At 41.8% G+C, this 27,477-nt stretch overlaps 1 protein-coding gene across 2 annotated transcripts in view; it reads right to left on the bottom strand.

Moving 5' to 3' along the window:
• Positions 1-415: 415 nt before the first annotated feature.
• The window catches only part of LARS2 (leucyl-tRNA synthetase 2, mitochondrial), a 266,084-nt gene continuing 239,022 nt past the window's right edge, over positions 416-27,477 (bottom strand). For both annotated transcript variants that reach the window (XM_077269111.1, XM_077269112.1), the window contains exons 19-21: positions 2,318-2,429; positions 1,161-1,288; positions 416-1,056 (exon numbers count right to left, since the gene is read on the bottom strand). In XM_077269111.1, coding sequence (XP_077125226.1) covers positions 877-1,056; positions 1,161-1,288; positions 2,318-2,429 — 420 coding nt within the window. In that variant the 3' untranslated portion in view covers positions 416-876. The remainder of the gene's footprint in view (positions 1,057-1,160; positions 1,289-2,317; positions 2,430-27,477) is intronic.

Below are 27,477 nucleotides of genomic sequence, written 5' to 3'. Positions count from 1 at the left end.
TATTGTTCATAACCAGCCAAGGTAAAGCACACAGCTGCAGGCTTATGTCTTTGCTTTACTATGTTAATTGTGGTGCCTGTAACCCCTACTGCCTGTGCCGTAACAATAACCAGCAAACCACTCTACTTTTGAAAATGCATTGCTCTTTTTTTTTGCTACCTCACTTTGACAAATCCAAGACACCCACCCCCAGGCTCTGGTAGGTTTCCAACCCTTGGGGGTACCAGATATTGGGTTTTCCACCTACTTTCTGTTGTTGCTGAGCTTAACTTTTCGGTCGTACCTGGAATGGTGCCATATTTCATGAATGGTGCCTACCCCAGGAGGCTGCAGGGTAAAGTCTTTGGGGTATGCTTATTGCAGATAGTAAAGTGCCTTGTAATGTACAAACTTATTATTCATTTTGTCTGCAACCTCATTTATGTATTATTTTATTATTATGATTCTAGTTATGTTACCTTGCATTCAATGACATCGTAGAAAAAACTTCAGGTTATTCACATGATGTACAGACAATAGCACAAAATGCAGCCATGTAATTATCAGTCAATATTATAACTCATTTTTCCAGTGGGTTGATTCTTGGATAAAAGCATACAGAAATATGAATAGTTAATAATCAATACAAACAAAAGAGTCCTTGTACCTTTAATTTAAAAAGTACACCTTTGCTGTCTATCATTGCAGACTTCTAGTTTTGTAATAATAGGATTTGAAAAGATTGTCTTATCTTGCAGCTGAAACGTGTCTCGGAGAATCCGTGCATATCAACATGGCCACGTAATGGCTGGATAAGCAGATGCCAAGGATGCTGGATCAGTGCAAATACCATGCTCACATTCTCAGTGTGTCGGGACTGGAGTGTCTTGGAAATCTTCACTCCTGCACAAGGAAGTTAACAAGAGCCGTCCGTGGGGACAGAATCACCCGCCTGATAGTTCGGCCCTTAAGACAGTTGGAGCCAAGATCACTCTGCATAACAAGGTCTTTCACCTTCTCGGCATCGCGGGATACTATGAAGGGCACCATCACCGAGCCACAGTTTTTGTTATTGATCTGCAAAACATAATGTATGTATAAAAGCACAACAAAAAAGATAAAACTATAGGTGATATATAAGGGTCAGGGGCGCTGTCCCTGTATTGTGCAGGAGGGCTTACCAAGATGGAAACTTCTACTGTGTCAGGTTGGCTTAGATATTCTGGGTCAACAGTGGGCCAAGTCTGCAAAAGGACATCTTTGCTCCAGCTATACTGAGGGCACAGTTTATGAGCCACATGTCCCATACCTAGAGAACAAAAAGACTGATTATATATAGTATACTGCGATAGGTTATAACCTGGACCACTCACACCAAAAAACCAAAACATTTTTTATTTAAGGATTTTATATTTTTATGACAGGGAGATATCAGCTGAAATAGCAGCCATACTCTCACTGGTGTATTGCATCAAAGGGGTTAGTCATGTTTTGGAAATTTTTTACTTAAATGCATGTATTTTGGACTAAAAATAATTTCTGCAATTGGGTTTCAGTAAAAAAAAAAATTTGCTGGCTGCAGAATGAGTTAACTGAGAAGCTGTCAGTCAGCCCACTGTGAGGGTCTGATGGGGAATCTCTAGCTTTTTTTTTAAATCTGTCTTCTTAGCTTCTCGCAGCTGATTTATGACCAGATTAAAGTTGAATGTGCAGAGAAAGAAAGTGCCTACAAAAGCCAAAAGGGGCAACATTTTTAATGAAACCCAACGGCAAAAAATGATTTTTTAGACCCATGAATTTTAGTAAACAAAAAGTGGACAACCCATTTAAGGAACCACTCCAATGGTTTGTTTTATTTTCATTCCACTGCCGGAGTGGTATCACTAATGTCTGCTCCTTGCGTGTAGTAGCATCCTTACCAGCTGCCATCTTCTGCCGTTCTCAGCGCCACTCTGGTTGTCTTCTGCTAGTGGTGACCTGTCTGATCACTCCCATGTTTGCTGGGCGAACATGAACGAGTCACTCCTCAGCGTAAGTCTATCAGAGCCTCTTGTAGACTTGCATTGAGAGCTTGTGACCATTACCTCTGACTTCTGGTCAGTCTGGAGCTGCGGTCACAAGATGGCAGAATGGAACAGGAGTGGCCCCGGGAGGAGCAGAAGACTGCAGCTACTAAGTATTTTACTAGGGGCAGGGAACAGACATTAGTGACACCACTCGAGTGGAGAAATAACAAAAACGTGTTTTACATAAAAATGTCTATTCTTGATTACACTATTCAAGATTGCAATCTATATTATGCTGAGAATATGTATTTGATAGAATGTCCAGGGATTACCTTTCCATAACTCTGATGCCAAATGTGGGGCCATGGGTGAAATCATAATGATGAGGCTCGCTAATGCATCCTCAAACTCTCTGCTGTGCTGAACAACTCGAGGAGATGATTGCTGAGAGAAATGACAGAGGGGTCTTATTAGTCACACGTTTAAAGAAGACTTTGCCGACGAATCTTTCCATTCATTACTTGCTTGAAGGCACACAGACACATGGTATTAGATGTATAAATGCAACACATTTACAGACTCTCCTTCCCACGTCATTACTGCTTGTAAACTGGAGAAATATTATGCAGCTAATTAGTGTATTTAGAATGCACAGATTATACTGGAGCTTAAGAACAGAAGATCGGATTAAGGACAGTTCCCCATGGGCATAATCTGGCCACATTTTAAAATTCAATATGATACTATGGTCCTTGGAAGCAACTTACTGACCAAATATGACTCTTAGATCAAATTAGATTATAACTTTTGTGATCGAAATAGTGACACTAGAATGAAGCCCTATTACAGCCATGAGAAACTGAACTAAAACAAGACTTACATGGGTGATCCCATGTTATTAAATTGCTTTTATTAGCTATACAGTATGCAGTTGACTTGCTTTTTCTATCTGCTGTCATTCTCGTGCAGTGTGAGTTTTTATACTGCACAGTCTGTTTCCATGGAGCTCAGCCACTACAGCCTGGCCAAATGTGCACAGTAGTTACAATAATGGACAGGAGTTAACTCCTAACATCCTAGTCACTTCTTTCAGTCCAATTATTTCTGTACAGTGGCTACCTGCTCACTTTCCTCCCTCTCAGCTCCTGATTGGGATCTTACCACTCCTGCACAATCACAATCTCCCAGCATTGACGTGCTGTAGCAGGATTTGAAGCTACTCACAAGAACTGGGAGCACCGCCTCGCCCCATGAAGCAACAAATAAGGAGGCTGCCTAGCTCTGAGCTGCTCAAGAGACAACTTGAGAATAATTTAAGAGGCCGGAATAGTTAAATCCTCAGTAATATAATGCCACAATTTCCAGGATTTCATTTCTCAACACTCCCCTATTGTTATTTCCCTTTCTTCACACTTTTTATGGCACGTTACATTGATATTTCCAGTGGTTTTACTTTTTTTTTAAATTTCTATTCTTCTGAATAATACAGTAATTATAGTTTGCTAGAAAATACAAATCAAGCTTGGCTGAGATGGGTCAGGAAATGAACGGTGAGGACACAGAGTGCTGTAAAAAGATCTAATAAATAATGTGTGATATGGACCTTCTGAAATGAGATAAATGCCACCTAATCATTGGCATTATGTACAATATGTGCCAGGAACTCGCCTGCCAAACTACAGCCACAGTTTCTAATAAAGAAGCTTCATCACTAACATCCTGTTCAGATCTCAGACTGATCCATAAGAAATCCGAGGCTGCATACAAACTAGACAGCCCACAGGCAATGTCCGCTCTCTGTTATGCAGAACAATAAGATTGAGGATCGATCTCGTCATGTCACAGATGATGGGAGTTATACTGACCCCCTGTGGGTCACTTTGCCTCATTTGTAATATCACATTCTTGAGGATATCACATTGTACAATACACAATGCTGATCTGATTTCTGCTTGTTACCTAGTCTTGGAAATAACTGAATTTTCATATTAACTCTATGAGGGCTGGCATATTTTCTCACAAGATAACTGTTCAGATATTTTGTTACACTGAAAAAATGAGTAAATTGTACTTAAACTAGTGATGAGCGGACGCGCTCGGATAAGGTGTTCTAACTGTATGAATTATATTTACACACACAAGAGGGCGCTACAGCACAGAATACATGCGGATGGGACCTTTCCCACACAAAATGCACAGTTTTTTTAAGCAAAACGAGAGTATTAATTAAACAAATTCAGTGTCTAATGAAATAAAGATAAATGATAAATGACGTGCTATCTGCCGTGCTGAGGTTTCAGGCTTCAAGAGTGAAATGTGAAAATGAATCTGCATTACATCATATTTCTGCACACAGGCCTGCTAATATATTCTCACACCGGCACATTACCTGCTCTAGATCAGTTACCGTACAGCTAGAAAACTGACGATCAACAGAACTTAAAGATAAAAATTATTTTTTAGATCGATAGATCCTTAATGGGAATCTGTCAGCAGGATTTCACCCCAAAACTATATGTGTGTGTAGCTCTTAAAAAGAGAAGTCCTGTAATACCTTTACATGTCTAGTCTGTTCCTTTGTTACTGAGAAATCAGTGCTTGTATTGATATGCAAATGCAATTGTAGATCTGAAGCCTCTGTCACTCCAGCTCTATTTCTAGCCCAGCACCACCACTTCCTCCCTGACTGACAGCCACAGTGCTGTGTGACTGCTGGCAAAGGAGCAGTCAGTCAAGGAGAAGAAAAAGAGCGTGATCTGCGCTATTCCCCTGGTGATCGGTGGGGGCGGCCATCTTCCTGTGGCCGCGCGTGCGCAGATCGAGCGCTCTGCTGCCCGGGGCTTCAGGAAAATGGCCGCGGGATGCCGCGCGTGCGCAGATGGAGATAGCGGCGGCCATTTTCCTGAAGCAGAGATGCGAACTCTGCGCAGATCGCGCTCTTTTCCCTCCCCTGCGCAGTGGATTCTGGACTTGGCCATGCGCACGCCACTACGCCACCAATGGAAAACTAAGCAAGATCTGGGGGAAGACACCATGCCCATCTGACCAGACCAGCCTGATTGACAGGCGAAAACGGCTACTTTGGTAACGTATTTCGGCAGCATAGGTGGGGAATCGGGGTCCACAAAATACACTATTGTAACGCACAGCTCAGGCCCTATTTAACAGTATTTTTATCTCATACAGAAAAAACGGGGTGACAGGTGCCCTTTAAATAAAAAAAGAATCTATACACTGTGTTCCAAATTATTATGCAAATAATATTTCCTCATATTTTCTCTAAATTACCTATCTGAATTGCAGTCATTGTTATTTTCCAGTCATCTACTATTCTAGTATAATTGCAATGTTTTGGAACAAACTGCCTATGAAAACAGTATCTTTTTAAAAAAAATAAACACTCAAAATGCATGTTCGAAATTATTATGCACAGCAGAGTTTTCAACCTTTTTTTTTTATTTTGAACAAAAAAATGGTAAATTGTGAAGTTATAAGCATTATCAGCTTATTACAAAATGAAATCAAAGAGTTTTCAAGTGAAAACTTTATTCTAGGTGATGTTACATTTGCACATAGGACCCCTTGTTCGAAAGAAGCTTCTGAACTCTCTCGTCCATTGAATTTGTCAGTTTTTGGATGGTTTCTGCTTCAATTGCTTTGCATGTGGACAGAATACCCTCCCAGAGCTGTTGCTTAGATGTGAACTGCCTCCCGCCATCATAGACACTTCTTTTGATGATGCTCCAGAGGTTCTCAATGGGGTTGAGGTCAGGGGAAGATGGTGGCCACACCATAAGTTTGTCCTCTTTTATGCCCATAGCAGCCAGAGATGCAGATGTGTTTTTTGCAGTATGAGACGGTGCATTATCATGCATGAAAATGATCTTGCTGCGGAAAGCACGGTTCTTCCTCTTGAACCATGGCAGTAAATGTTGTTTTAGAAACTCCAGATAGATTATGGAGTTCATCTTTACCCCTTCGGGGATCATAAAGGGGCCGACAATCTTTCTCCCCATGATTCCAGCCCAAAACATTACTCCACCTCCTTCTTGTTGGCGCCTTAGCCGTGTTTTCATGGGGTGTCCATCAACCAGCCATCCTCCACTCCATCCATCTGGACCATTGAGCGTTGCACAGCACTCATTGGTGAACAAAACAGTTTGGAAGTCAGTCTTCATGTATCGTTTGGCCCACTGGAGCCGTTTCTGCTTGTGTGCAGTGGATAGAGGTGGTCGACAGGAGGGCTTCGCACCTCTGAAGGACCCTGCATCTTGTTGTTCTGGGGACGTTGGAGGCACCAGCAGCTTCAAAAACTTGTCTGCTGCTATGACAAGGCATTTTTGCAGCTGCTCTTTTAACCTTACGCAATTGCCTGTTGGAAAGAGTTCTCAATTTTTCCTTATCAGCACGCACACGTGTGTGCTGGGAATCAGCTACATACTTCTTGATTGTGCGATGATCACGATGAAGTGTCTTGGCAATGTTGATTGTAGTCATGCCTTGACCTAAATACTCCACAATTTGTTGCTTCTCAGCAGCCGACACATCCTTTTTCTTTCCCATTTTGGCAAAAAATGTAGGCTGCTTAATAATGTGGAACAGCCTTCTTAAGTAGTCTTGCCTTTATTTGGACACACCTGCCAAACTAATTTGCACAGGTATCTGCAATTGCTTTCAGTGATATAAAGAGCCCTGACACACATCACCATCAATGAATTTAAATGACAAACAAAAAAATTCTAACCTTATCACTCCTAAACTCTTTGTGCATAATAATTTGGAACACAGTGTACATGTTTGGTATCTGTGTACTCGCACTGACCTGGAGAATCATACTGGAAGGTCAGTCTCGGCACTTGGTGCAATTTCACCACACTCGGAATTTGTTCCTGTTTTTCCAGTACATTATATGGTGCAACTCATCCCGCAAAAAACAAGCCCTCACAATGTCATATTGACAAAAAAAAAAAAGTTATGGCTCTGGGAAAAAGGAAAGCAAAAAAACGGAAAATGGCCGGGGGTGAAGAGGTTAAAGGGAAAAAAGCATAGCCAGACAGAGGGACTTCCATGATGACTGCTGATGGCTGTGGGGTCATCCGAAGGCAGCTTCTTTCACATTTTGTTCGCTCCACCAGCTAGAAGAGCTTGAGGAAAGCCGTATTTGAATGCAGGATTTTTTTAGGTTGGAGTCATGGGGGACAGTTTTCTTGTAAGGGATACGTGACTCGCGACTCGTTAATAATTCCAACAATAATCGAGGGACCAGTAATAGGAGAGTCATTTCAGGTTATTCCATAGAAGAGTGGAGAATGATTTGGACAAGCTGAGCAGCTGTGCATGATCTTAGAGCAGGGTACTGAGAGGCCCCCAGATGATTACGGTACGGCATCAGTTTTTCTGGATTATGCTGATAGAATAAAGAATCAGCAGCCTTTGATTTGCTGCAGCGGTCTTGTAACATCACAATGTCATGTGAATGCCTGGAGACACAGCGGGGATAGCAAGAGCCACACTGGGTCAAAGGGTAAGAATGCAGTTTGTTTTTAATTTTCTCCACCAACTACAGCTATCAAGGGGAGGGGGCTCACAGAATAGCGAACACTCCCTTTAATTTTAAAGCAAGATACAGTTAGGTCCATATATATTTGGACAGAGACAACATTTTTCTAATTTTGGTTATAGACATTACCACAATGAATTTTAAACAAAACAATTCAGATGCAGGTGAAGTTCAGACTTTCAGCTTTCATTTGAGGGTATCCACAATAAAATTGGATGAAGGGTTTAGGAGTTTCAGCTCCTTAACATGGGCCACCCTGTTTTTAAAGGGACCAAAAGTAATTGGACAATTGACTCCAAGGCTATTTCATGGACAGGTGTGGGCAATCCCTTCGTTATGTCATTCTCAATTAAGCAGATAAAAGGCCTGGAGTTGATTTGAGATGTGGTGCTTGCATTTGGAAGATTTTGCTGTGAAGTAAACATGCGGTCAAAGGAGCTCTCCATGCAAGTGAAACAAGCCATCCTTAAGCTGCGAAAACAGAAAAAAAACAAGCCGAGAAATTGCTACAATATTAGGAGTGGCAAAATCTACAGTTTGGTACATCCTGAGAAAGAAAGAAAGCACTGGTGAACTCATCAATGCAAAAAGACCTGGGCGTCCACGGAAGACAACAGTGGTGGAGGATAGAAGAATAATCTCCATGGTGAAGAGAAACCCCTTCACAACAGCCAACCAAGTGAACAACACTCTCCAGGAGGTCGGCGTATCAATATCCAAATCTACCATAAAGAGAAGACTGCATGAAAGTAAATACAGAGGGTTCACTGCACGGTGCAAGCTACTCATAAGAATCAAGAATAAAAAGGCTAGACTGGACTTTTGCTATAAAACATCTAAAAAAGCCAGCACAGTTCTGGAAGAACATTCTTTGGACAGATGAAACCATGATCAACCTCTACCAGAATGATGGAAAGAGAAATGTATGGCAAAGGCGTGGTACAGCTCATGATCCAAAGCATACCACATCATCTGTAAAACACGGCAGAGGCAGTGTGATGGCTTGGGCATGCACGGCTGCCAGTGGCACTGGGTCACTAGTGTTTATTGATGATGTGACACAGGACAGAAGCAGCCGAATGAATTCTGAGGTATTCAGAGCCGCCATACTGTGTGCTCAGATCCAGCCAAAAGCAGCCAAACTGATTGGTCGTCGTTTCATCCTACAGATAGACAATGACCCAAAACATGAAGCCAAAGCAACCCAGGAGTTAATTAAATCAAAGAAGTGGAATATTCTTGAATGGCCAAGTCAGTCACCTGATCTCAACCAAATCGAGCAGCATTTCACTTGTTAAAGACTAAACTTCAGACAGAAAGGCCCACAAACAAACAGCAACTGAAAACCACCGCAGTGAAGGCCTGGCAGAGCATCAAAAAGGAGGAAACACAGCGTCTGGTGATGTCCATGAGTTCAAGACTTCAGGCAGTCATTGCCAACAAAGGGTTTTCAACCAAGTACTAAAAATGAACATTTTATTTAAAATTATTGAATCTGTCCAATTACTTTTGGTCCTTTTAAAAACAGGGTGGCACATGTTAAGGAGCTGAAACTCTTAAACCCTTCGTCCGATTTTAATGTGGATACCCTCAAATGAAAGCTGAAAGTCTGAACTTCAACTGCATCTGAATTGTTTTGTTTAAAATTCATTGTGGTATTGTCTATAACCAAAACTAGAAAAATGTTGTCTCTGTCCAAATATATATGGACCTAACTGTATATGAAAGTGAGACAGTCTTATTTAGTATAATTTGCAAATCCAACATTATAACAAATTTATTTCAAGGGAATCTGTCAGTAGGATTAACCCTCTGATGTTTTCTATTTGAGCATGCAAGTGACAGGAAGCTGAATAAAATGATACCTAGATATCTGCGAATCAATGTCTTATTCCAAAGAAATCCAGGTTTACTTACATGTAAATGAGCTGTACAGGACTATGGGCTGGACACAGATCTGCACGAGAATCTGCCTCCAGAGATTAGTGGAAATAAAAGGGTAAGTACCATTTCATCTCTCCACCAAATACTCATTCAACCTACTGCTATGCCTCCCGACTCATACATACACATGATTTTTATGTGTTTTCAATATGGAGCAAGGAGAAACCTACCGCCTGGAAAGCCCCTTTTAAGTAAAGTAGCACCCCTTGTAAATTAAAAACAACATATGCTCACCTTCCACACTGTATGAGGGCTTGCTATTTGAGGGACAACTGTAGTTTCATCATACTGTGCACTGAAAAACGCAAAAAAAAAAAATCCAAGCGTAATGAAATGGTGAAAAAAAAAGCAATTCCACCACTGTTTTCTGGGTTTTGTGTGTACAGCATTCATTGTGCATTAGCAATGGCCTAGAAACATGATTGTCCAGGCCAAGAGCTGCATAGAAGTGCCAAAATTCCACCATGGCCACATTGGAAGAGGACTTCAACATGATTTTCTATGCACACTGTAACAAGTATTTTTCTGTACCTAAGGGGAAGGTGCAGTGAAAGTGTCTTTTCTTAATACTCAACAATGACTTCAACTGGTGGATTAATTTGAGGACCAACCAGGACAGCGGGCTTTACAATCTACTCTACTTTGTGAGCAAATTTGGGTCTTATGCCCATTTGCCTCTCCTTGTTGGGAGCCTGCTTTATTACATTCTTTTTTATGTATCACATGATGCGCCATCCTCCTCTTCTTTTATATTCTCTATTTAGGAGTACAAAGATGGCAGTGATGGGGACCTTGTGCAGGACCCTGACTGCCATAGCAACCCTTCCTTACCCTGTGATTGCCTAAGGAGAGAGGGATAGGGAGCTCCTGGAGCTGTAACATAGCCAGCATCAGTTCATGTGCACCCTCCACCCATACGGACCCCATCCCATGCTATTTATTCACGTTCTAATGCTTGAAGGGATTAATGAAAAAATTGCATAAAACAAAATCTGGCCTTCAAACAGGTAGCCATTCTAGATATTATAGTTGAAGGGAACCTTGTCACTTGATTCATGGTGCCCAAACCGAGATAGCATGAGTCAGAGCCTGTTTACCCGATTGCAGACAGGTATGTTTTACTCTGAAATGCTCGGGTGTTTCAGAAGAAACATAACCATTGAAAAGCCAGCCGGAGACCATAGGGAGAGATGAGACTAGTCCAGTGCCATCCTCCTCTCTGTTCTAGTTTATGGAGAGGTCTCTCTCATGCATTTACATAGGGAGGGACCTATCAATCATCTGATGATCCTACATAGTGGTTTCTGGGTGCTCCATGTATCAGGAGAATGGGATCCCTTGACCAATGTTTAGAACAGCAGAAAAGAGAATGTGAGTTGTAGGCAGGTGTTACTACATATATGCACGGTCAGTCTCCTCTTTGAAGTGATACATGAAGAGGATAGGGATCCCTAATCTCCTGGTAGAAGTAGACTTATTTTCGACAAGTCCCATCAAATTACATTTGTTCCGAAAAAAAGTACTGGGAATATATTATGCATAGTATAGTATAGGAATATCAAATATATGGTCAAAGCAGGGGCCGACTATTAATTGGTGCAACCTGTGCGGGCCCAAGAGGTAAGAGGGTCCATTTCTACCTCCAAAGCAGGGGCAATTTTGCATTTTTAGGAGCTCTTGGGCTGCAAAGAGCCCATATATTGTTCTTGCACAGGGGACCTTTTCTGTCTATGTCCTCCAATGGGTCAAAGACTACTTTTTAGACACATGACAGGAGCACTCAGAGGGGAAGGAACGTTTTTTGGATTTTGAACCGCGAACTTTGCTGGAATGGTTTTCTGGCACCATGGAGCATTTAGGCCACGTTCACACGCTGCGGGTTCCTCTGCGGGTTAATCCCGCAGCGGAATTGAAAATCTGCAGGGCAAAACCGCTGCGGTTATCCCTGCAGATTTATTGCGGTTTGTTCCGCGGTTTCCGCTGCGGGATTACTGCTGTACTATTGATGCTGCATATGCAGCAATATTGCAGCATCAATAGTAATGTAAAAAATAATAAAAATTGGCTATACTCACCCTCTGACGTCGCGATCTCCTCGGCGCTGCAAGCGGCTGTGCCGACAAGGACCTTCGTGACGTCACGGTCATGTGACCGCGGCGTCATCACGGTCATGTGACCGCGACGTCACCACAGGTCCTGTTCGGCACAGCAACTGAGACCGGACGCCGCGGGCAGCGCTGAGAGGTGAGTATAGCATGATTTTTTATTTTAATTCTTTTTTTTTACACCCAAATATGGTTCCCAGGGCCTGGAGGAGAGTCTCCTCTCCTCCACCCCGGGTACCACCCGCACATTATCCGCTTAACTTCCCGCAACGTGGGCACAGCCCCATGCGGGAAGTTAGCGGTTCAATGCATTTCTATGGGTGCAGAATCGCTGCGATTCTGCACCAAGAAGTGACATGGTCCTTCTTTTTTTCTGCAGAAAATCCGCGCGGATTTTCCACAGAAAAAAAGGATCGTCGGCACAGCGGGTTTTGTTTTCCATTAGGTTACATTGTACTGTAACCTACATGGAAAAAGGATGCGGACCCGCAGCTGCAAAACAGCTGCGGGTCCGCAGCAAAACCCGCAGCGTGTGAACATAGCCTTACAGAGACCCTGAGGTGTTAGTACAATTGAAATCTCTCAGAATTGACACAATTTTAGAATTTACACCCCTCAAAGCATTGATATGAGGGTACAGTAAGCATTTTAACTGGTTTATCCAAGAAAGTAATGCTCAATGAAAATTACAATTTTTCCAAAGATATGGTATGTCTAGTTTGTGCCACTGTGAAAAAGACAGTTTGCTAATTATAATGCCCATTTTCACAGTTTTACAAACACCCTGTATTAGACCCTGTTCTTTTAGCTGAATATATGACACGGCTCTGGAGTGAAACAGCACTATGCACACTTGAGGTTTAATTTGGTAATTAACTCAAACACTGGCCAACGATTTCAGAGGTTCCATCTCAGAAAGAAAAAAGAAACATCTTTAAAAGTGACCCCATTTTGGAAACTACAGTAAGCATTTTGAAAATATCGTGTGTGTGTGTGGAACTAATCTTTTGGCTGGACATATGACAGAACCCAGGTGTGAAAGAGAACAAATGTGTAGCACATTTGTTGACTAATATCGGGATTTACAGAGCACTGGCTAATAATTACTGAGGTTTTAAGGTGAAAGTGAAAAAATAAACCCCTTGCATGTGATATTTTTTAAAACTATACCCATGATTGCATTTATCAGGGGTTGTAGATGGCATTTTACCCCAAATGTGTCTTTCAGAAATGAATGCTCAATATATAGTATAAAGAGACAATTTCCCTTTTTTTCCCAAATGAAAATCTTGTGGGGGCTGGTGGATTGTGATTTTGAAGGACTGATAACAGCAGCACCTTGTCAGGAGCTGAGAGGATGAAGGGGAGGAGGTGAGCCACTATCTGCTGTATAGAAATCAATGGACTGGAGAGAGGCGGCTGGTATCCTAGGAGTTAACTGTTCATCCTGCAGTGTAACTACTGCACAAACTCAGGCCAGTCTCTTGTGGTTGATCTTCTTGCGAACAAGCTGTACACCATGTAAGATAAAAGCTCTCACATCAGGAGAACCACAGCTGATAGAAAAAGCAAGCGAATTGCAAACTTGTTTATTTTCATAGTGCCTAAGTATACCAATTTCATAACATGAAAATACCCCTGTAAGGGAAACTGACAGGTCCCCCTTGCCCTCCAAACCATCAGCAAGAGTAGTTTCATATAGAATTACCATGCCTAACAAGCCTTTTTCCTGTTTAACTCATTACCATGAGTGTCATAAAACAATTTTTAAATTCCATTTTGAATATGCAGATAAGTTTCAGACTAGTGGATAGGGCGTTGGTTTCCCCCAAACTAGTCATCACAATCACCATGTTATCACACTCCTGTGGGCGTCCTAACATGATTTACAAGAGTCGGCGCCATTGCCTCTCTTTAAATCTTGTGCATTCGCATGACTTTCTTAAGCGTCAGCGTACTTCCAGCTTCAGAGGCGAACTGCACAAGTCCGGAAACAAAGAAGAAGCCAGCTGTATACAGAAGAGCCAACGATCAGTCTCTGACTCGCTGAAAGACTGAAAGACATCTTTGTAAGCTCTGTTCTTATGATGTCAGGCTTCTTCTTTGCTTTTGGATACGGGCAGTGTGACTCTGTTGTCGAAAACATATTTGCATATTGGAAATGGAATTAAAAAAATAGTCTGACACTCACGGTAAGTTTAATGTGTTATACAGTGGATATGAATGTACACATGCTGGTGGTTTGGGAGTCAGGTCATGGGGGACCTGTCAAGTTCCCTTTAATATTAATGTGTTGTCAAATTTCCATTTCCAGTTATAACATTTTCTACAACAAAGGCAAAATTAAAAGTAATTTTTTTTTTTTTTATAAATCTTTATTATAATCATCTCCAGGGTAAAAAAAAAAAGTTGTTCTCCACTATAAAAGAGCTGTAACTCTTGGTTAAGCAGAATGATGCTTCTTTTAACCGTTTCCATTAAAGTTAATAGATTTTTAATCACTGATATATGCAATCCAACATGACAGTACAGACATAGCAGTGGAAACGCAATAGCTGCAGCCACATTTCGCCTGTCTGTCTTTTAATGGTTCATCAGCTAACTATCCCATAGTGATAATTATGGAATATTCACAAAATCATGCTCTTCAAGTATAGAAATTATATAAAACTGGAAAAAGCCATTGAGGGTGTACAATTAGCAAAAACCTTCTTAGCATTAGCTATTATCTGCTTTCAATCCTTCAGCAACGTTTCTAAATTAGGTCAACAACCTAAAGCGAGCATTGAGAATAACCATTTCTATTAAGTAAAATCCACAATTAGAGCACTGATAATGCCGGCAGTGCCATCAGAATTGTAGGCGAAAACGAGATTTTATATTTGATTTCATGACACGTGAGAAACTAACTTATCTGAATGGCAACAGCCAAACTATGGTGCTGAACTAAGGGCAGAGAATGACTTTAAAGGGTATCTGCAAGCACAAAACGACTGTTCAAACCAAACACAGGCACTCGGTGCTCCCCTGTCACCCTACCTGCTTGTCACTAATCTCAGTCCTTCGCTACTGTAAAGGCAATTACTGAGCTTAGCAACTTCTATCTAGACCGAGCGAACTCAGTGATTGCCTGCAGCGGTGTGGTGAGCTGCTGATGTGACGTCACTGCAGCAGCCAAAACACTGAGACTCGAGCAATGGCACCTGGGGAGGGTAGAACTTTATTATTTTGCTGTTTTATATGACTGACAACTTTTAGGGTCCACTTTGCTAACAGTGAAAAACCCTTGTGAGCTTACAACTGCTGTCTATAAGAATGTAAGCACACTGGAAAATACCTGGTTACTAGAGTCGCAACCAACGAGACATGATTAAATCCAATGCGCCTGACCCAAATGATAAAGGAGCTGTGCAGGAGTAATGAAAAAATGTTGCATTAGGATATCACACAATAAAAAAGGCAGTACTTGTCTGCTGAATCTGACATAATGGCTTATTGAATTGCATCTCGTTATGCTGCCAGTCTTTTCCCCTGGATATTCCCTCTGATGAGCCGCAATAAGTGGAGAAACGCGTTGGAGTGATGAGGCGCACTCAGGAGTCTGATTATCAATTGAATATAAGGGATTTTATAAGGGAAATTATTTAAGAATTAATCATTTGGAAAGTGATACATTGGATATACTGTATATGATTGTGGATAGGAGCTAAAAAAAATAAAGTGAATATAATAATGGAAAACATAGGAGAAAAAATAACTTATATGGGGGAAATAAAAGGCTATAAAAAATCCCATAATAATAACCCCTGGAAGGGATTAATAAGGGAAGAAACTTCCCAAGGAAAATAAATGCTTAGAAACACTGAAAAGACAGACATATGGGGTTAATGGAAAACCTCATTACTAAAAATAAAAAAAATAAAAAATCAGTGTTTAAGAAAAAAATAAATAAGGCATAAGTTATACAATATTTCTTTTTATGTGAAGATTCCCTCTCTGGAGAGACTGATATAAAAAGATTATTATCACCCATTATTCATGAATCATGGTTACATAAATAAGAGTTCAACATTTCTGTGAGTATACATTAGAGAATTCTGTGCAACGAATATAAACTTTGCCTTAATATTCTTTTTAAGTTAAATCACAAAAATAATAAAAAAAAAACAGACGCATTTACATTCTGTCCTAATATTACTTTTAGAGAAGCATAAAGAGGGAAGAGGGCGTATTATCAGTTAGTAGATTTGTAATCCTTATTGAATGAGGCGGTGGAAACAGGGACAGATCCATTGGAATATCAGACATATATTTTCATCTATTTGTGAGAAAGTTACATTTTGTCTGTAAACAGTATCTCTCCCATGGTTACATCTGCCGCCATTCGAGACCCTATGATCCCATGCTCACAGCCCATGTTGGTCTCCTTGGCTGGAGCTATGGTGCTGGTACAAGATTACTTCAGCCAATCACTGGTAGCAGCGGTCAGTCATCTGCGGTATCTACTGGTTTCATCACAGCAACTAGTATGTGGCTAGCTTGCTAGGCACAGAAAGGAAAGGCACAGTACGGCATGTCATTGCAGCTGTCATGTAAAGGTCAGTGGATGGCAGTGGGGAGTATGGCCTTTTTATAACGTATGCAACTGTTAGATACTTTTGTTTATACTCCTGGACACTCCTTTTAAGAATGAAGTTTGGAAGGACCACAAATGACATCTGCTTCAAAAAATATAATTACCTTCTCTTAACAGGGCACCAAAGATAAAATGATCCATAAAAAATATATTATATATTGATGTTCTATTGTAAGATATTTCAAAAGTTGATACGTGTCCAACAAGACATGCGCCATTAAACTGAAGAATATGAGTGAAATAATACACTACCGTTCAAAAGTTTAGGGTCACCCAGACAATTTTGTGTTTTCCATGAAAACTCATACTTTTATTAATCAAATGAGTTGCCAAATGAATTGAAAATCTTTCAAAAAAATATTTTTATTTGAAATAATAATTTTCTTTTTCAAACTTTGCTTTCGTCAAAGAATGCTCCCTTTGGAGCAATTACAGCATTGCAGACCTTTGGCATTCTAGCAGTTAATTTGCTGAGGTAATCTGGAGAAATTTCACCCCATGCTTCCAGAAGCCCCTCCCAAAAGTTGGTTTGGCTTGATGGGCACTTTTTGCGTATCATACGGTCAAACTGCTCCCACAGCTCAATGGGGTTGAGATCTGGTGACTGGCTTCCCACTTCTTTTTCAACTCTGGTTAGAGCCTGTTTGTGCTCTCCTCTGAAGGGAGTAGTACACACCATTGTTGGAAATCTTCAGCTTCTTGGCAATTTCTCCCATGGAATAGCCTTCATTTCTAAGAACAAAAATAGACTGTAGAGTTTCACGTGAAAGTTCCTTTTTTCTGACCATTTTCAGAGCTTAATGGAACCAACCAATGCAATACTCCAGATTCTCAACTAACTCAAAAGAAGGTCAGGTTTATAGATTCTCTAATCAGCCAAACTGTTTTCAGCTGTGCTAACATACTTGCACAAGGGTTTTCAAGGGTATTCTAACCATCCATTAGCCTTCTTACACAGTTAGCAAACACAAAGTACCATAAGAACACTGGAGTGATGGTTGTTGGAAATGGGCCTCTATACACCTATGAAGATATTGCATTACAAACCAAACGTTTGCAGCTAGAATAGTCATTTACCACATTAACAATGTATAGAGTGTATTTCTGAATCATTTAATGTTATCTTCATTGGAAAAAACTGTGCTTTTGTTTCAAAAATAAGAAAATTTCTAAGTGACCCTAGTAGTGTATCATCTGGTGGTCTCGTCAAACTCAATCTGACAGGTGGGCCCGCCCCTATCAGAGTGTATCAAAGTGTGTAACCCCTCCCCTCCCTGTCAGCCAGCTGTCCCTCCGTCTGGCTGCCAGCTTTTGATATAGTTTGATATTGTTAATTTGATACAGTGATTATTATACCAGTATTTGTTTTTAGTTAGATTTTTCATATTATATCTAGCTGCTGTGCGATTATTCTGTAATCAGGGCAGTGTGTTTTATTACCAATGAGCACATAGGCTAATTCTCAACATTGCATGATAGTATAATTCTCAATATTATGAAAAATGACAGTCATTGTATGAGTTTTAAAAGACTTTATTAAAGTATGTATCAGACACAATACATTGTATGTGGATTACAGCATGATATACAATAACATACAGCAGGGGCGATGTGCTGCTCAGGGAGCTGACCACGACACATTGCGACAGCATAATTTTTCAGCGTGTCCAGGGGTTGTGTTAGGTGTGATATCCAGCTAGATGCTCGGGGTGGTTAACAGATAAAATAACCACAAGCACAGAGACACCGCACCCTGTACAGATAATGTCCATGCAAAGTGCAGCCAGCTAACCACAGTCACACTTTGCAATGTTAGCTAAATCTCAATACAACTGTGCACAAAGACATACATGTTTGATGAAAAAGATGCCGAGTGTTATAACGGTTCTTTAAAGTTGCTAATTTTGATGACACAAACTCTGATACGATTCTGCAATGTTAGCTAAATTGATTAAAATGATAATTTGTGACAGAACAATGGATTAAAGTTGAAAATTTGACAGACATTTCAATAATATAAAAATTCTTACAGAATATAAAAAGCAAAAACATTAAATAGTACTATGAACATGCACCAACACACTTCTTACAAAATAAATAATATAATGTTACAAGGCAGGTACAGCATTTATCCAGTATATTCTGGACATATTATGTATAATTATTAGTTAATTTTTTCAACTTTAATCCGTTGTTCTGTCAGAAATTATCATCTACCTACAGGTCAGAACACATATTTGGTAAACACCTCTTAACACAGACCCTGACAGTGTTGAAAATGTTGCTATCACCATTTTCTGAACACTTGTAAAATAAGTGATACTATATCTTATTAAACTCATCATCACTGAATGCTGTTGTACATCACGCTGTAATCCCACTGAAATGTGCTGCTGTAGCTGAACTGTAACACTGTATATTATCTATTTTGTAAGAAGTGTAATGATGTATGTTAATTGTACATGTGATGATTTTTACTTTTTATATTCTGTAAGAATTTTTATAGTATTGAAATGTCTTTGAGCTGTATTTATTTTATTACATTAAAATCTTTTAAACTTTTACAATATCGTGTCTTTGCTTTTTAGAAATGTATAAAACAACCGCTTTATACCTGTCAAAAACACATGATATACGTAATATTCCCGTACAGTGAGCCTGCTGTGTTATAAAAAGCATATAAATGAGAATCACAGAATCATATAATGCTACAAAAACACAGGATATACATAATATGCCCAATACAGTGGGGCTGATGTGTTATATTTGTGTCATCAAAATTTTCAGGCTTAACCCGTTGTTCTGAGATTTTTGTGTCATCAAACTTGCTTTTTGATGCTTCGGTGGGCGTAGACAGCTACTCTGTTTAGACGAGATAACATAACATAACCACATGCTGAGCTTACATAATGTGCCCATATAATGACCCTGGTGTTATAAAGTGTAAAAATGAGAATCCTAGGATATAAAATAAACAGCGTTGAGAATTAGCTAACACAAAATCTTTATTGCCATGCCTGCTCAGTACGTCCATATCAAACTCGTACAGATCAAACTAAAATCTTTCTGTGATACGTATGAAAGACTGATAAATGACTGTCCAGCACCTGACATTATCGCTGAACTATATGATTTTAAACTAAATCATGCATGTGTACATACACCACCTGTGAATTTAAATAAATCTAAATCCATCTGACTAAGCTTTGTCGGCTATGGGTTGAAAAAATTAACTAATAATTATACATACTATGTCCAGAATATACTGGATAAATGCTGTACTTGCCTTGTAACATTATATTATTTATTTTGTAAGAAGTGTGTTGGTGCATGTTCATAGTACTATTTAATGTTTTTGCTTTTTATATTCTGTAAGAATTTTATATTATTGAAATGTCTTTGTCAAAATTTTCAAGTTTAATCCGTTGTTCTGTCAGAAATTATCATTTTAATCAAAAATGTTCTTGTCTATCAGATTCACACTGCTAGCTAACATCTGCTAGCATCTAGTTAATGGTCAGTATTAATGATCTGCATTTAGTTAGTGGTCATAGCATTGTCTTGTAGAGATTGTATATCTACCCCCAGAAACTCTGACATGGTAAATGGCTTGTAGAGCCACAGCTGTGCTTGTCTGCTAAGCTTTGTCGGCTATGGGTTGAAAAAATTAACTACCGTATTTTCCGGCGTATAAGACGACTGGGCGTATAAGACGACCCTCCCAACTTTACCAGTTAAAATATAAAATCTTCTTAAAAGTCGGGGGTCTTCTTATACACCCTATGTCGTCTTATAGGGCCGGTGAATATGTGCCTTTTGGGGGGGGGGGGGAGTGGTCCTGATGACGAGGGGGCGTCTCACAGGAAAGTGAGTATCCCCCATTACCTCATCGTAGCGCTGCAGCGTGGGGTCTCTGTGCTGGGAGCGGCGGCTGCTGTGCTGTGGGGCGGCGGCTCCTCTTCTGCAGTGTGGGGCCTCTGGTGCTGTGGGGCGGCGGCGGCGTATCTTCATGCAGTCGGGGCTCCTCCGGCATCTCCTTAAAGCTCGGAGGCCCCGCGGCGCTGGCAGCTCCATCGGTACAATGCGGTGGCCTCCGGGAAAATGGCCGCTGCTCAGATTCAGATCCCGTCCCGAGATCTCGGGAGACGAGATCTGAATCTGAGCAGCGGCCATTTTCCCGGAGGCAGCTCAATAGGTGCGATGTGGTGGCCTCCGGGAAAATGGCCGCTGGGGGCGGCGCATGCTCAGATTCAGATCTCGTCCCGAGATCTCGGGACACGAGATCTGAATCTGAGCAGCGGCCATTGTCCCGGAGGCCACCGCATTGTACCGATGGAGCTGCCAGCGTCGCGGGGCCTCCGAGCTTTAAGGAGATGCCGGAGGAGCCCCGACTGCATGAAGATACGCCGCCGCCCCACAGCACCAGAGGCCCCACACTGCAGAAGAGGAGCCGCCGCCCCACAGCACAGCAGCCGCCGCTCCCAGCACAGAGACCCCACGCTGCAGCGCTATGATGAGGTAATGGGGGATACTCACTTTCCTGTGAGACGCCCCCTCGTCGTCATCAGGACCACTCCCCCCCCACCCACCATATACACCCGGCGTACAAGGCGATACCCGGCGTATAAGACGACCCCCGACTTTTAAGAAGATTTTCAGGGGTTAAAAAGTCGTCTTATACGCCGGAAAATACGGTAATAATTATACATAATATGTCCAGAATATACTGGATAAATGCTGTACTTGCCTTGTAACATTATATTATTTATTTTGTAAGAAGCGTGTTGGTGCATGTTCATAGTACTATTTAATGTTTTTGCTTTTTATATTCTGTAAGAATTTTTATATTATTGAAATGTCTTTGTCAAAATGTTCAAGTTTAATCCGTTGTTGTGTCAGAAATTATCATTTTAATCAAAAATGTTCTAGTCTATCAGCCTCACACTGCTAGCTAACATCTGCTAGCATCTAGTTAATGGTCAGTATTAATGATCTGCATTTAGTTAGTGGTCATAGCATTGTCTTGTAGAGATTGTATATCTACCCCCAGAAACTCTGACATGGTAAATGGCTTGTAGAGCCACAGTGTGCTTGTCTGCTAAGCTTTGTCGGCTATGGGTTGAAAAAATTAACTAATAATTATACATAATATGTCCAGAATATACTGGATAAATGCTGTACCTGCCTTGTAACATTATATTATTTATTTTGTAAGAAATGTGTTGGTGCATGTTCATAGTACTATTTAATGTTTTTGCTTTTTATATTCTGTAAGAATTTTTATATTATTGAAATGTCTTTGTCAAATTTTCAACTTTAATCCGTTGTTCTGTCAGAAATTATCACTTTAATCAATTTAGCTAACATTGCAGAATCGTATCAGAGTTTATGTCATCAAAATTAGCAACTTTAAAGAACCGTTATAACACTCGTCATCTTTTTCATCAAAACTGTATGTGTCTTTGTGCACAGTTGTATTGAGATTTAGCTAACATTGCAAAGTGTGACTGTGGTTAGCTGGCCGCACTTTGCATGGACATTATCTGTACAGGGTGCGGCGTCTCTGTGCTTGTGGTTATTTTATCTGTTAACCACCCCGAGCATCTAGCTGGATATCACACCTAACACAACCCCTGGACACGCTGAAAAATTATGCTGTCGCAATGTGTCGTGGTCAGCTCCCTGAGCAGCACATCGCCCCTGCTGTATGTTATTGTATATCATGCTGCAATCCACATACAATGTATTGTGTCTGATACATACTTTAATAAAGTCTCTTAAAACTCATACAATGACTGTCATTTTTCATAATATTGAGATAATTATTGAGAATTATACTATCATGCAATGTTGAGAATTAGCTTATGTGCGCTCATTGGTAATAAAACACACTGCCCTGATTACAGAATAATCGCACAGCAGCTAGATATAATATGAAAAATCTAATTAAAAACAAATACTGGTATAATAATCACTGTATCAAATTAACAATATCAAACTATATCAAAAGCTGGCAGCCAGACGGAGGGACAGCTGGCTGACAGGGAGGGGAGGGGTTACACACTTTGATACACTCTGATAGGGGCGGGTGTCATGAATCCCCAATGGCTAGGGATAGCACAGGACAAGCAAAGTACAAATAAATAACGGACGAGCTCTAGGGTGATGGAACCTGGGCTGACCGCTGCCCTACGCCTGACAAACGCAACTAGAGATAGCCAGGGAGCGTGCCTACGTTGGTTCTAGACGCCACGCACCAGCCTAAGAGCTAACTAGTACTGCAGAGAAAATAAGACCTCACTTGCCTCCAGAGGAATGAACCCCAAAAGATATAGTTGCCCCCTCACATGTATTGACGGTGAAATGAGAGGAAGGCACACACATAGAGATGATATATATAGCTTTAGCAAATTGAGGCCCGCTGTAAACTAGAAAGCAGAAAGATACAAAAGGGGACTGAGCGGTCAGCAAAAAACCCTAATCAAAAAAAACATCCTGAGATTACAAGAACCCATGTGCCAACTCATGGCACATGGGGAGAACCTCAGTCCACTAGAGCTACCAGCTAGCATAGAGACATAATAAGCAAGCTGGACAAAAAACCAAACAACTGAAAATCAGCACTTAGCTTATCCTGAAAGATCTGGGAACAGGTAGGCAGGAACCAAACAGAGCACATCTGAATACATTGATAGCCGGCAAGGGGATGACAGAAAGGCCAGGTAAAATAGGAAACACCCAGCCTCTGATGGACAGGTGGAAACCAAAGGCCGCAACCCACCAAAGTCACCCAGTACCAGCAGTAACCACCAGAGGGAGCCCACAAACAGAATCCACAACAGTACCCCCCCCTTGAGGAGGGGTCACCGAACCCTCACGAGAACCCCCAGGGCGATCAGGGTGAGCTCTATGGAAGGCGCGGACCAAATCAGTCGCATGAACATCGGAGGCGACCACCCAGGAATTATCCTCCTGACCATAACCCTTCCACTTAACCAAATACTGGAGTTTGCGTCTGGAAACACGAGAATCCAAGATCTTCTCAACAACATACTCCAATTCTCCCTCCACCAGCACCGGAGCAGGAGGCTCAACCGAAGGAACAACGGGCACCTCATACCTCCGCAACAACGACCGATGGAACACATTATGAATAGCAAACGATGCTGGGAGATCCAAACGAAAAGATACAGGGTTAAGAATCTCCGAGATCCTATAAGGACCGATGAACCGAGGCTTGAACTTAGGAGAAGAGACCTTCATAGGGACAAAACGAGAAGACAACCACACCAAATCCCCAACAAGAAGTCGGCGACCCACGCGGCGACGGCGATTAGCAAACTGCTGAGTCTTCTCCTGAGATAACTTCAAATTGTCCACCACCTGATTCCAAATCTGATGTAGCCTGTCCACCACCACGTCCACTCCAGGACAATCCGAAGACTCCACCTGACCAGAGGAAAAACGAGGATGAAACCCCGAATTACAAAAAAAAGGAGAGACCAACGTGGCAGAACTAGCCCGATTATTAAGAGCAAATTCGGCCAGTGGCAAAAAAGCAACCCAGTCATCTTGATCAGCAGAAACAAAACACCTCAAATAAGTTTCCAAGGTCTGATTAGTTCGCTCCGTCTGGCCATTCGTCTGAGGATGGAATGCAGACGAGAAAGACAAATCAATGCCCATCTTGGCACAAAACGTCCGCCAAAATCTAGACACAAACTGGGATCCCCTGTCAGAAACGATATTCTCCGGAATCCCATGCAAACGAACCACGTTCTGAAAAAACAAAGGGACCAACTCAGAGGAGGAGGGCAACTTAGGCAAGGGCACCAAATGAACCATCTTGGAAAAGCGGTCACACACAACCCAGATAACGGACATTTTCTGTGAAACCGGGAGATCAGAAATAAAATCCATGGAAATGTGCGTCCAAGGCCTCTTCGGGATGGGCAAGGATAACAACAACCCACTGGCCCGAGAACAGCAAGGCTTAGCTCGAGCACACACTTCACAAGACTGCACAAAGGTACGCACATCCCTAGACAAGGAAGGCCACCAAAAAGACCTGGCCACCAAGTCTCTAGTACCAAATATTCCAGGATGACCAGCCAACACAGAAGAATGGACCTTGGAGATGACTCTACTGGTCCAATCATCCGGGACAAACAGTCTTTCTGGGGGACAACGATCCGGTTTATCCACCTGAAACTCCTGCAATGCACGTCGCAAGTCTGGGGATACGGCGGACAATATTACCCCATCCCTAAGGATACCAGTAGGCCCAGAGTCTCCAGGAGAGTCAGGCACAAAACTCCTGGAAAGAGCATCTGCCTTCACATTCTTTGAACCTGGCAGGTATGAAACCACGAAATTGAAACGAGAAAAAAACAACGACCAACGAGCCTGTCTAGGATTCAAACGCCTGGCAGACTCAAGGTAAATGAGATTCTTGTGATCAGTCAAGACCACCACACGATGTTTAGCACCCTCAAGCCAATGACGCCACTCCTCAAATGCCCACTTCATGGCCAAAAGCTCCCGATTACCCACATCATAATTGCGCTCGGCGGGCGAGAATTTTCTAGAGAAGAATGCACATGGCTTCATCACCGAGCCATTAGAACTTCTCTGTGACAAAACCGCCCCCGCTCCAATCTCGGAAGCATCAACCTCAACCTGAAAAGGAAGTGAAACATCTGGTTGACACAACACAGGAGCAGAAGAAAACCGGCGCTTAAGTTCCTGAAAGGCCTCCACAGCCGCAGGAGACCAATCAGCAACATCAGCACCCTTTTTAGTCAAATCAGTCAAAGGTTTAACAATACTGGAAAAATTAGCAATGAACCGACGATAAAAATTAGCAAACCCCAAGAACTTCTGAAGGCTCTTAACAGATGTAGGTTGTGTCCAGTCACAAATAGCCTGAACCTTGACGGGATCCATCTCAATAGTAGAAGGAGAAAAAATGTACCCCAAAAAAGAAATCTTCTGGACTCCGAAGAGACACTTTGAGCCCTTCACAAACAGAGAATTGGCCCGCAGAACCTGAAACACCTTCCTGACCTGTAGAACATGAGACTCCCAGTCATCAGAAAACACCAAAATATCATCCAAATACACAATCATAAACTTATCCAGATATTCACGGAAAATATTGTGCATAAAGGACTGAAAGACTGACGGAGCATTGGAGAGTCCAAAAGGCATTACCAAATACTCAAAATGGCCCTCAGGCGTATTAAATGCGGTTTTCCACTCATCACCCTGTTTTATCCGCACCAGATTATACGCACCGCGAAGATCTATCTTAGTGAACCACCTGGCCCCCTTAATGCGAGCAAACAAATCAGTTAATAATGGCAATGGATACTGATATTTGACTGTAATCTTATTTAGAAGGCGATAATCTATACAAGGCCTCAGGGAACCATCTTTTTTTGCCACGAAAAAAAAACCTGCTCCCAGAGGGGACGAAGATGGACGAATATGTCCCTTTTCCAAGGACTCCTTAATATAATTCCGCATAGCAGTATGCTATGGTAGTGACAGATTAAATAAACGACCCTTAGGGAACTTACTGCCAGGAATCAATTCTATAGCACAGTCACATTCTCTATGAGGAGGGAGCGAATTGAGCTTAGGCTCCTCAAAAACATCCCTATAGTCAGACAAAAACGCAGGGATCTCAGAAGGAGTAGATGAAGCGATTGAAATCGGAGGTGCATCACCATGAACCCCCTGACATCCCCAGCTTAACACAGACATTGTTTTCCAGTCCAGGACAGGATTATGAGTCTGTAACCATGGCAGACCAAGCACTAGTACATCATGTAACTTATACAGTACAAGGAAGCGAATCACCTCCTGATGAACGGGAGTCATGCGCATGGTCACTTGTGTCCAATACTGCGGTTTATTCATAGCCAATGGTGTAGAGTCAATTCCCTTCAGAGGAATAGGAACTTCCAGAGGCTCCAGACTAAAACCGCAGCGTTTAGCAAATGACCAATCCATAAGACTCAGGGCAGCGCCCGAATCCACACAGGCATCGACGGAAATGGAAGACAGTGAAAAAATCAGAGTCACAGACAAAATGAACTTAGGCTGCAGAGTACCAATGGCAAAAGATTTATCAACCCTTTTTGTGCGTTTAGAGCATGCTGATATAACATGAGCTGAATCACCACAATAAAAACACAATCCATTTTTCCGCCTATAATTTTGCCGTTCACTTCTGGACTGAATTCTATCACATTGCATAGTCTCAGGTGCCTGTTCAGAAGACACCGCCAACTGGTGCACGAGTTTGCGCTCCCGTAAACGCCGATCAATCTGAATGGCCATAGCCATAGACTCATTCAGACCTGTAGGCGTAGGGAACCCCACCATAATATCCTTAATGGCCTCAGAAAGACCATTTCTGAAGTTTGCAGCCAGGGCGCACTCATTCCACTGAGTAAGCACCGACCATTTCCGAAATTTTTGACAATATATTTCCGCTTCATCATGCCCCTGAGAGAGGGCTAATAAAGCCTTTTCAGCCTGAATCTCCAGGTTAGGTTCCTCATAGAGCAATCCCAATGCCAGAAAAAACGCATCCACACTGAGCAATGCAGGATCCCCTGGTGCCAATGCAAATGCCCAATTCTGAGTGTCGCCCCGCAGGAAAGATATTACAATCTTGACCTGTTGAGCAGGGTCTCCAGAGGAGCGAGATTTTAAAGAAAGAAACAATTTACAATTGTTCCTGAAATTCAGGAAGGTAGATCTATCTCCAGAAAAGAACTCTGGAATAGGAATTCTAGGTTCAGACATGGGAGTGTGAACAACAAAATCCTGTATGTTTTGAACTTTTGCCGCGAGATTACTCAGGCTGGAAGCCAAACTCTGGACATCCATGTTAAACAGCTAAGATCAGAGCCATTCAAGGGTTAAGAGGAGGTAAGAAGCAGCTAGACAGCAATTAAGGGCTAGGCAGCAAAACTCTGAAGGAAAAAAAAAAAAAAAAAAATTTCCCTTAAACACTTCTTTTTCTCCTGCTTCAGCCCAAACAATTAACACTTTGTGGGCCGGCTATACTGTCATGAATCCCCAATGGCTAGGGATAGCACAGGACAAGCAAAGTACAAATAAATAACGGACGAGCTCTAGGGTGATGGAACCTGGGCTGACCGCTGCCCTACGCCTGACAAACGCAACTAGAGATAGCCAGGGAGCGTGCCTACGTTGGTTCTAGACGCCACG

Source organism: Ranitomeya variabilis, chromosome 6, assembly GCF_051348905.1.
Source record: "Ranitomeya variabilis isolate aRanVar5 chromosome 6, aRanVar5.hap1, whole genome shotgun sequence".
In the NCBI taxonomy this organism is placed as follows: domain Eukaryota; kingdom Metazoa; phylum Chordata; class Amphibia; order Anura; family Dendrobatidae; genus Ranitomeya; species Ranitomeya variabilis.
The sequence above is the reverse complement of the archived record's forward strand: the minus strand, read 5'-3'. Positions and strand labels throughout refer to the sequence as shown.